Consider the following 12,087-nt stretch of genomic DNA (forward strand, 5'->3'; position numbering starts at 1 on the left):
CTTAGTGGCTATTTTTGTGTGTACTACAACACACTTTGTGCACTACAAAAAATAAAAATGTACACCACCTTCATAGTACTATAACATTCTGCAACCAAAAAACAATTTACCATTTAACCCATAATTAATAGTAACTAAGCTCAAATTTAAATATGTGTACTTATCTATTAAGGAAAATCAGAAAAAAATAGCCTATAATTATTAGTACTTGGTAGTTGGCACAGTGACCTGCTGGGTACTGCTATTGACTAGTCCAGAACCGGATCTAAGTTTCGGAAGTCCGTTTTTGGCGGGATGCAACTACCTACTCATATTTGAGAACTCATAAAAATAAAAATTCTATTCAGAAACATCAATAGATACATATGGTGCACGAGCATTAGATGGAATCCTCACAATTATAGCGAAAAATATCATTAAAAATTAAAACATTTCAACTACATAGAAGGTACCTTATGGCTCATGTGTTAAATTGAATGAAAATTAGGAATACAACAGCATCTATAATAATTTAGAATGAGCGGAAGTGGGTAATTTATTAAAATTATTTTATTCTAGGCCATTTTATTCATTATTGTTGATAATGTATAATGTATTTCTTTAGGAAGTTAGAAATTCAAAAACATTAACCTGTGATAGTGACTAGTGAGGTGTATAAAGTATAAAACAACTTTAGTCTTGAAGCCCCTAGCGCCGATGCATTCCCATTAAATTCGACATTGCTGACAAGTGACAAACTGACAACGATAACCATTATTCATTACCATCAAGTACCCCCGTATTTTTAGGGACCGTTTTTCTCATAGCGATAGGCATAGACAACCAACTATATTTTATACAACGGAATATTAGTTGATACTATTCATAGTTAGGCAGATTTATCGAATGATAAATCATATAACTACTTATTTATTTAAAACTATCAAATAGTTTGTTAATCGCCAATCGGTAGTGCTCATCACTAATTGAGACACTTCCAACACTTGAGTCTTGTTAGTCGATAACCGATAAGGGCATTAGGGCATCTACCCTATCGGTTTTATATTTCCAAGAGTCCAGAAAGTCTCGGGGTGCTTAATTTGTCTTGCACGAAACTTTTTAATTGGTCGTCCAAAGGTCGATCAGATATTATATTAAAAATAAGTAAAGACAAAACGACCAAAAAGCATCTTTATTCGATCGAAAATAAAACAAAAACTTGTTGCAAATCATTTATCATACAAATTAGCATTGTCATAGCCTATAGTATTAATTTCATGGCATACCTATTCCAAAATTGTATTTTATAAACTGTTTAATAAAACATTGGCGTAATTAGGAATTGGTTTTGGGGTGGGATATAAGTTTATACACTAATATTATAGTGGAAGGCTATGCCCTCCCCCTTTGTTCATTAAGTTTCATAAATTTCAATATTATATTCATTTATTATAACAAATTAAAGTATAAGAACTAGGTACATGTATGATGTACTGTACAAAAATAAAACAAATTTAGTTTTTAAATTTAATTGATCAATAATTGATAATTTTTGTTTAAAAGAAACACTTTAAAAATGGTTAGAGTCCACAATACAACTTTTTAGAATGTTCATGAAAAATCTAAAACACAGTCATAGTAATTTAATAAGATATATTATAAAAACTAATAAGTAGTAAATACTAAATTATAATGACCGGTTTAGCATTTTCCATTCATCTATAACCCTAATAGCAAGTTGACCTAAAAGCTGATTATTTAAACCACTATATAGAATTAGAAAAAACTGTATACAATTTATAAAAAGCACTTGTTTTTAATTTAGAATATGTTAGCTACCTATTTGTATTGAAATGTTAGCACCATTTTTTGTTTTTGTTAGTTATTGGAAATTTGTAATTTCCTTGTTAATAATTAATAATATTTATTTCTTAAAATAGAATTAAAATGTTAAAACCATTTAAAGCCAAGTGCTTATGGAAATGTAATAATGATTATTTAAAAAATAAAATAAAACTCGGGAGTTTATCCCCCCATAATTACGCCACTATTAAATGAAAAGTAATTTATAGAAACTCGTACAAAAATTAGGGATGAACATAATATTAAATGTGAATATGTTAAATTTTTTTTACAAGTCTTAAATACTATTAGTTGATTTAATTACACTATGAAAATATATTCAAATTATATGGGTGTATAATTTGATAAAACACAATCAAGAAGATGTAGAAGTTTAAAAAGTTATATCATTATAATATTATATTATGCAGGTACTTTATTAAGTACTGAACTCAAAATATTGAAATAATTGCTTTGTTCTACTAAACTTTAAAACACTTTAAAAATGCATAGAAACTGTAATTAAATTGAATTGTCTGATTTATAAATTTATCAAGAGGATGCTATATCTAGTACACCCACATGTGTAGCTTCTTGTCTTACAAACTGTTTAATATTACTGTGAAATTTCCTATTATCAAATTTAAACTTAAAAATATTATCTAATGAGCCACATTGCTTTTTTTTATGTTTTAATTTTAAAGAAAGTAATGAAAATTTTAAAATATACAAACAATTTAAAATTTAAAATGATCATAAGACATAATTCACCCTAAAATAAAATTATAATATTAAAAAAAAACTGATGAGGTTCCCTAGATAATATTCTAACATTTAAATTTGATTATAGGTAAATTTGCTGTAATATTAAGCATGAAGAGGTTATACAATTTGTTATGTTATGCATATTCAGACAAATACAACGGATGTGAAATTAGCATCCTCTTAAAAGTAAGTGTTATACACTTATACTTATAATATACTTTTATTTAATCTAATAAGCAATATAAAAAAAGAATTCACTACATCAGAATTGAGGTATTTAGGTTAATTTTAACTATGAAATTTGAAGAACAGTATATTTTTGAGATTATATTATAATATTCCTTATTTACAATATTGTTTAATAAAAATATTACAATGGTGGTATAAAAAAATGTAAAATTTAGTAAATATTAAAAAAAAAGAATATGATATCAAAAATATATTTGTTTTCAAATTTAGTGATAAGAGTTTTTAACTCTAATATTAACCTATATGTTAGGCGTTAGCATGGCACAATATTTATTTTGTAAGGTATAATTTTGACTATATTGTCAGTTAACTCAATAGGTGTAAACAGTTTTTATCACATAATTTTAAAATTTTGAAATTAAAATATATTTTGTATCAAATACTGTGTTTTTAACACATCATATGACATTATTGATCACGGTAATGTTCATATTTCATAATATAAATAATTACAAATATCTACAATATAATTTTGTTACAATAAGAGTTATATATAATGAATAAATGACTATGTTAAAAAATCATTAAAAACAATTTTATTTTGTGGCTTATGTAATATTAAAAATATTATATAGTCAGGAAATAGATATGATATATGACAGGAGAATCACGTTACAATCAATTAATAAATTTGAAAATAAATAAACTATTCATATTATAGAAATATTATTTGTTTTTTTTTACAAAATTAACAAGACCCCAAACAAACTTTAAATAAACTATCTATACATTATTGAAATTAAATTAATCGATGTATACTATTCAAGAGTACATATTATTTTGTTTTTGATATAATATTAATATTATAATATATTATATATTATATGTTTATATTTGATACCAAAATTTGTTTTATTTTTTAGAAAAAGTATTTAAAAACTTTTAACTAAAGTGAAGAAAATCAAAAAAAAAATAAAAAATAATAGCACATATTATTAACAAGAATTAAACGCTTATCATTGATTAAGCGTGAATAATATCACAGGTTTTTGTTGACTAACAACTTCAGTCAGTCTTGTACAAAACGATTATTTTAGCACTCAAATTTGAGAAACCAAAAACCAGATGTTTAACTTTCTCGATCCCAAATACTTAAGTGAAAAAATAATAGTAATTAGATTACTTAGAGGAACCAATTTTGTTGAAATTAGTAGGACCGAGATGAAAGTTTATATTTTTTGAACACGATAGAAATTATTTGAAAAAATATTTTTATGAAAGTATATATCCAAGTTAATTTATGTATATTAATATAAACAGTAAACACTGTTATAAAAATATGAATTATTTATTTTGATCTATTAGTAAATAATAATAATAAAAAAAAAATATATATATAAGAAATTTCACTAGTCCAACTTAATATAATATATAAAGTTCAGATTTTTTTTATAAAGTAATATTGCCATTTTAAGACCACAAAGGTTTATATTAATATTGGACGGGCTTGTAATGTACTGATGATTTTTAAGTTATTATTATAAAATAATGTATTTTTCAAACATTATATTCAAGTCAAAAACTCAAAAAAAAAAAAGTGTGATAGTCTTTCATGTTACTTTAAAGTACATTGCCATGTTTTTTTCCAATTCCTTTTTCACTGATGTTCTGATTGGCTTGATCATTTTCATATTCTACAAAATCATCAAAAACGCTTGGCCAAGCCTCTGTGTCATCGTAATTAGAAAGATCCCCATTTGATACGGATTCAGCAAAATTTAAAAACATGTTCCATGTATCTTTAGGAATACCTCTTATATTATCTTGACTTTCTAAAAAGTTCAACCAACGTTGTAATATTTCTGGTTCACGGATATTAAAAATCAATTTCCATAATACAATGGCTGTGTCTACAGGAAGAATACGCTGTCCTACAGCATTATCCAATCCAAATTTAAATGTAAACCTGCAAATAAAATATTTATAGAAAATCTATTATAGTATTTTAATATTAAAATAGAGCAAAAACTATTTACCTGTATAAGCTTTTAAATTCCTCAGTATTATAATTGAGATCATTTGCTACATCTGATAATTTGTTTTTCATCAATGACACAGAATCTACTTGAAGTGCATGACAACCATTAAAAAATTCTGCACGCGTAAATCGACACATCTGATGAGCATCACATTTCCATGCTAATATAAGGATGCGGAATTCTTCAGGTGACATTTGTAAATCACTACACAGTCTTTCAATTCCATCAATTAATATCAAATCTTCGACAGAATCTTTGTATACGTCAAATAATTTTTGAACTCTGGTTTGGAAACTTTTTGTGGCAAAGTTATTCAACTTTATATTGGTCTTGTTTAATGTAGACGTCAAACGAGTACAGGTAAATGAGGAACGTAAGCTACCACAATTATCACTACCTACTGATCCTATAACAGGAGTATTATGAGCTCCATTACTCATGGCCATCACTGGGGGATTTAATTCATTTAAATCCAGACCTGTACAAAAAAAAAAAAAAATTGTTTTTATAAATTAACCAAAACTTTAATCTGTACTACAAGAACTTGAGAAAAATGTAACTGAATAGGGGTTAAAATACTTTCAGTTTAAGCGTCTCTAACAAAACATGACCTAAATTGTTTTTACAAGTATATGATTTTATTTACTTAAATTGTTTATTGATATCATACTAAGATTTTTAAATTATAAGTTTTATATTTTAGATGACTATTTAGGTATTAATATTCTTTTTCTTTTGAGTTGTCTCAACTATATAGAGTCAATCACTTGTGTCTTATACCTTCATAAAATTTTTTCATCACCTGACTTTTAATTAGTCTAGTCATTTATATGTTATTCTTTATTCTGTCTATCTATCTCTTCTTATTTTAGTCATATAATTTCAATTTTTATTTTAATAGTATGCATACCATTACATAGATAATTTCCAATAGTTCATCCATTCAAGAAGTTCAAGAAGTAGGCCAAATCACAATAATATTAGACTTTAAAAACATTAATGTATATATTGTGTGATATAAATTTTTTTACATTTAGGTAAATACTATATATTATATACCAGCAGTTCTTAACTTTTTGTAGATCATGGACCTCTGATTAAATATTTTTAGAAATCGCAGACCCTTTTCTCAATTATTTTTTACAAAACATTTCATGTTATTATAATCAAAATTATAATAATTATTTTGTATTAAAAATTAAATAAGTAGAGTAGACATAAAAAAACACACACATTTATAATTATTTTCATTATACCAAATTTTTCATGAAAAAGTAATATAAATAAGATAAGATAGGTCTATCTCTCATATAATAAAGTATATTGCATAATTATGAAAAAAAAAAAAAAAGAATTCAACATTATTGTAATAATGTACTCATGTCACGTATTGATGTATGTTATGTATTAAGGCTGCCACAGAACCCCAGGGGGCCACGGACCATAGGTTAAGAATTATTGTTATATATTATAAATACATACATGTGAAATTGGCAATTTAATGTTTTAAAAATTAAAAATTGATGTTAACGTTTTTAATTCTTTAGAGTAATAGTTTAATTAAATCAATAAGGCAATGCTTAAGCTAGTAGATTTGTATATAATTATTATTTTCTTATCATAAACAGGTTATTTAATTATTAATTTACCATCAACTCGTTTGTCTGGTACATTGTCTAAATTTTCGTTGTCACTGGAATGTGCCACCGGTCTAGTGTTACTCTTAGAGCGCAAACATGAAAAACAATTTCCCATTGATCAACTGCACCACAATTAATTGGCCTTGTAGAATGCATGTGTTGTTTCAAGGCAATAGTCGAAACCTGAAATACAATTAATATTTAACAAATATTAATAACATATGGAATATTAAGAGACAAAATAAGGTATTAACAAACAGAAGTAGAATGAATTTAGAATAGAAAATCTGAAGATAAGGTTTTTTTTTTTTTACCTTTTTAAGTATTCTTATGACAACGAAGAGCGAGCTAAAATTTATGTGAAACGTGTATGGTTACTTTAAAGTTGATTGATACTATAAAAGTGTTACAAAGTGATAGCGCACGGTTTTTTGAAAAGGAACGCACATTTTCAAATTTAATAGATTATAATAGTGTTTCAAAAATAATTTGTTCAAAAAAAAATACTTGATCAATTTAACGTAGGTAATTATTTTTACACGTAAAAATGTACATAATTTATTTATCTTTTCTAAATAATAAATAACAATTATCAAGGTTTTGTTTCAAGTAAATTATTGCATTAGATAATTAATGAAGTTGGTTTAATTGGAAGTTAATTGTCGTAACTCATAATACTCATTGGTGATTAAATAGTTGTATGTTGATTGTTTTGTGCGACTTGAGAGTTGGGTTGTCAGGTTCTGTTATCTCCGCTATCAATCCACGAATGAATCATAGCAAGGAAAATATTCACTGTCTATGACGTCATTATGCTATCTATTATTCTTATCAATTACCACGGTAACAGATATAATTTTTTTTTAATTTTAAATTTTCATTGCGAAAAAATTCTTTCTACTGGAACTGCAGAGGTTTTTTTGGCATACTTAAGATATACTGCAAAATTAATTTTAGATTTTAATTTATTGACTAAATGTACCCTTTTCTTTAAAATGACAGAATAGCTGCACTCATTTTTCTTCACTTGTAATTTTTTTCTTAGTTTTTATTTCTTCCTTTTTCTACATTTTAACTTTAAATAACCAAAACTCTTTAGCTAATACAACTTCATCGAAAAGCTGATCTTGGTTTGTAATTTTATTTTTTAGTCTCTCGTTTAAAACTGCAGAAGCTTTTAAAAAATGCTCCCATTTAGATTTTTATTTTCTTTCACCCAAAGAAATGTAGATGCATCATCAAAACTATTTTATCACGGTCTGATATATGACATACCTACCTTCATCGTTCGTAAAATAGCTTAAAGTCTTCTTCGCACCTATAATTAGACAAGTTTAGTATCCTTTCTTTCTATGATATTATTCTGCAATTGCATTGGAATATTTGCTACATCTGTTGCATTTGAATTGTTTTTTTCCATTGCACGAAAAAAGTTATATGAAAGAGCAAGTTTACCATAAACAATTTACAAAACTCTTTATGCTTAGTTACACACAATATAAATGTGAAAATATTTATAGAATGTAGGCATATCTTTACAACTAAGGCCGGTGGCGTAATTAGGAATTGGTTTGAGATGGGATATAAGTTTATATACTATCATCTGTACCTAACCCTCTTTGTTCATTAAATTTCCTAGATCACAATATCATGTTCATTTATTATTATAAATTAAGGTATAAGGACTAGATACATGTATGATGTAGGTACTGTACAAAAATAAAACAAACTTAGTAAATCAATAACTTTTCGTGTCGATTAGATTTAGTTTAAATTAACTAGCGTTTATAGTAACAAATTTAGATAACATAATAAGATAATCATATAATGACACAATGTTTTATAATATTCTACATTTTCTTATTAAATAATACAATATTAAAGTTATTTTCTCTTAGCTTTTATTGCAACCGGGACAAATTTAATAAACGGTCGGAATACCAAGACATGCCGATGCCGTTATAATCAGAATGAGTAGCAAGCGTAAGTATATACAATATAATAAATTACGGCAAAAAGTTTTAAGTCTCTACCATACGAATAATATTTTTTGAATCACAGAAAATAATTAAAACATTCATTTATTTTTTTAAATATCAAATTTTTAGGGATGAACATAATATTGTGCTTAATATGTATTTTCGGTATTTAATTAATACGCATAAAAACAATTTATGAGAAAACTAGTATTACATTTTCAAGCTTTTGATTGAGCCTTAACATTTTTATCAACATTGACGACATATTAATTTTCAAATGTCTACCTATACCTAGATAATATCTTTAAATTAGTTGCTTGGATGAATCATTATTATACTGGTTGATTTATCAAACGCTTATCCTTTTTATTATCTATTTTTAGAATTTTTAAATAAACTTAATCATATTTTAAAATACTTTAGACCTTATATGTCTAATACTTAGATATACAGAATGTCTAAAGAATGTATGGAGATACAAATTTCTGTTATTTCGTGTATTTAAATATAAATGTAATATTTAGATTTTCAAAAATGTATTTTTGAATAAAGATTTGTTATCGTATTTTCCTGGCAAATAAATTTTATATTTACATATTTATGTATAAATTTTAAACATAATACAATAAAAATGTGTAAAATTAATGAAAACAATAATGATTGTCTGAAAAAGAATACAATTAACATTGACTGCAGGTCGTCTATCATACGCACGAACGTATAGATACCAATTCGATGTGTACAACGTCGACACGCACGCTCAAATCAGTAAAAAATACAAATATGATGAATAACGCAATTTGTAGAGAAATGTCATTGCCGGTGAAAAAGGGGGTTAAAATCGTTGAATTATAGTGAGACATATGCGTGTGGTGCCGCAGTGGTTTTAAAAATTATTGTTTGCAGTTGGGATGAACTGAATAGTACGAGCATAAGCATGTAGGTATTGTCTGCGGGCGTGGGTAGAATTTCAACAAAATACTTCAATACAGTAGAGCAGGCGTATCCAATCTTTTTCAACTTACGGGCCACTTTTGAAATTTATATTTATACTGCGGGCTGTATATACTTCACGGTTTTTTTTTATCTTCATTTCGATTAAATGTACAATAGATATATTATCTTTGTTCACTTATCGAATTCATGACTCTAATCGTGTGTGTATAAAGTACTGAGTACTTTCACGCTAGTTCCTAATTTATTTTCGTTATTAGGAACTACAGGTTCGAATTTCTTGTTTACAATAGATAATTAATTAGATTTTAATTATTAAAATGTTTCAAAATAAAAAACTCAAATTTTTACTGAACGCTGTGTTTTTAATGATAATTGGAGTCTCATATATATAATATATATGTTATGAAACCGTCGCGATCTTAAAAGAATTTAATATTAAAGTAAACATCAAAGAAAATAAATCAATAAATTGTAAAGGTACACATTAATCATAATTTTTTTATTTTTTTGAAGAGGGTATTTAGATATTTAGATAAGTAAATGTAGAAATAAATATTTATAAGTTTATATTTTTATAGAATTTTAAAACTTATTTGATAGAAAAATTCAGATAAAATGTCAAAAGTGAACGAATTGAAAATGTATTTAAAAAACATAATGGTAAGGAGGAAATCATTCGAAAAAGTTATGAAGTAGATAATCTGATATTTCGCAAAAATAGAAGTTACCCAATGATGGTGAATTTGTTAAAAAATGTTTCTTATAGCAAGTATAAAAGAAATTATTCCAAAAAAATGTCTGTATTCGAAAATATCAGTTTATCTCGAAACACTATATTACTAAGCGGGTGGTTAGGAGGTATAAGAACATAGGAAGAACTATACATAGGAGGTGATTTAATGACGCAGTTACAAATAAAATTAAAAATGTTTGAATTTTTTTCTTTAGCTTTAGACAAATGCAGTGATTTGAAAAACACTGCTTAGTTATTTATATTTATACGAGGAATGGATACAAGTTATAAAATAACAAAAGAACTTGTTTCATTATAAAATATTTCTGGAACTACAAAAGGAGTTGATATTTTTGAAAAAGTGAATTGCTGTATTGAAAATTTAGGATTGATGTGGGAAAAACGTTGTAGTATTACAACAAATGGAGCTCCAAATATGGTTGAACGAAATACTGGATTAGTTGAAAAGATAGCTTAAAAAATGATTAAAACACTTATATTTTTACACTATATTATTCACCAAGAATATTTGTGTGGTAAAATCATGAATTTGGAATATTGTTACAAAAACAATCAACTTCATTAGATCTCACAGATTAAAACATAGACAATTTATAGAATTTTTAAATGCAATCGAGTTGGAACATAAAGATATATTTTACTATAATTAAGTTTGGTGGTTAAGTTAAAGAAAAGTATTAAAACTATTTTTTGATCTTCAACGAGAAATTTAAGTATTTATGATAGATTAAAACAAACCAGTAGAAGAATTTGGAAAAGAAGAATGGATGTATGATATTGCTCTCTTAACTGATATTTTAGCTAATTTAAATTAATTAAATCTTAAATTTCAAAACTATTTTCGATTTTATGAGTGATGTAAAATCGTTTGAAATGACGGTTTTTCAAAAATAAAAGAATTATCAATGCGTCCATTTACATTATTTGGTTCTACTTATGTTTGCAAATAAATGTTTTCCTGTATGAATTACGCAAAATATTCAGAAAGATCTCGTTTAGCTGATGAACATTTATATTCCTTTTAAGAATTGGTATTACACATTTTATTCTGAATATTGAAATATTGATTAAAGAAAAACAAGCCAAAATAATTTAACTCTAATTTATTTCTATTAATATTATAAAATCCAAAACATTTATTTTATTATAATTAATAATTATATATATTAAAAATTGTAAGATATTTTGTAATTCTTAAAAACTCATTAAAATAACTTTTTTTTTTTTAATGTAACTTTTATTTATTTTTTTTATACCTATACAAATTGCTAATTTTTTTAAAATGGTCACGACTCACGAGTGGTTGAGGTCGGTTGGAATATTTCCGCGAACCAGGTACGCTTGCAGTAGAGCGTTGATTATCCGCACTAACTGTGATCAAGGAGAGTATGGATAATCATATAGTGATTAAAAATAAAATTTAAAAATGAATGTACCTACTACCTATTGTATATATTATAATTTATAACATATAACATATTAACATGTCATTGTATAGTATGTATTGTTAAAAGTACGTAAATTTAAAATTTAAAAATATAATATATGTATACACATAACATAAAATAAAAATTTATACAATTTTTGTATTTATTAAAATAATAATAATTTTTTTTTTTTTTTTGATATTTACGAACTAATTAAATATACATTCTGTATAAAAATGATTCGTATAGTGAGTAATAAAATAATCGTGTCTATTGAAAATGAAAAACGTTCAATAATTTTACTATAATTTTTGTCACATAATATTAAGTTGTAAATTAAATCATACCTACAAAATATGTTGTTATTTTTTTTTCTCATAATTGTTCATATTATGCCCTCTAAAAAAAAGCGTCTGTCACATGTTAGAAATAGTTTCATACTCTATGTGCATTTAAATGAGTTGCTCATAAACAGAAATTAAAACAGTAATTTTTAGTGTGGAACTGTGATACTGA

The 12,087-nt window shown here is 25.4% G+C and overlaps 1 protein-coding gene across 1 annotated transcript; it reads right to left on the bottom strand.

Annotated features, from left to right (window-relative positions):
• Positions 1–4,188: 4,188 nt before the first annotated feature.
• Positions 4,189–6,970, bottom strand: LOC112595442 (DCN1-like protein 3). The gene is made up of 4 exons (XM_025340666.1): positions 6,769–6,970; positions 6,464–6,637; positions 4,812–5,292; positions 4,189–4,741 (listed from the first exon to the last, which is right to left on the bottom strand). The coding sequence occupies exons 2-4, from the start codon at positions 6,567–6,569 to the stop codon at positions 4,396–4,398; spliced, it is 933 nt and encodes a 310-aa protein (XP_025196451.1). The 5' UTR covers positions 6,570–6,637; positions 6,769–6,970; the 3' UTR covers positions 4,189–4,395.
• Between the last annotated feature and the right edge of the window lie 5,117 nt (positions 6,971–12,087).

This window comes from Melanaphis sacchari, unplaced genomic scaffold (assembly GCF_002803265.2).
Source record: "Melanaphis sacchari strain LSU unplaced genomic scaffold, SCAv2.0 Contig27_pilon_pilon, whole genome shotgun sequence".
Classification (NCBI taxonomy): Eukaryota; Metazoa; Arthropoda; class Insecta; order Hemiptera; family Aphididae; genus Melanaphis; species Melanaphis sacchari.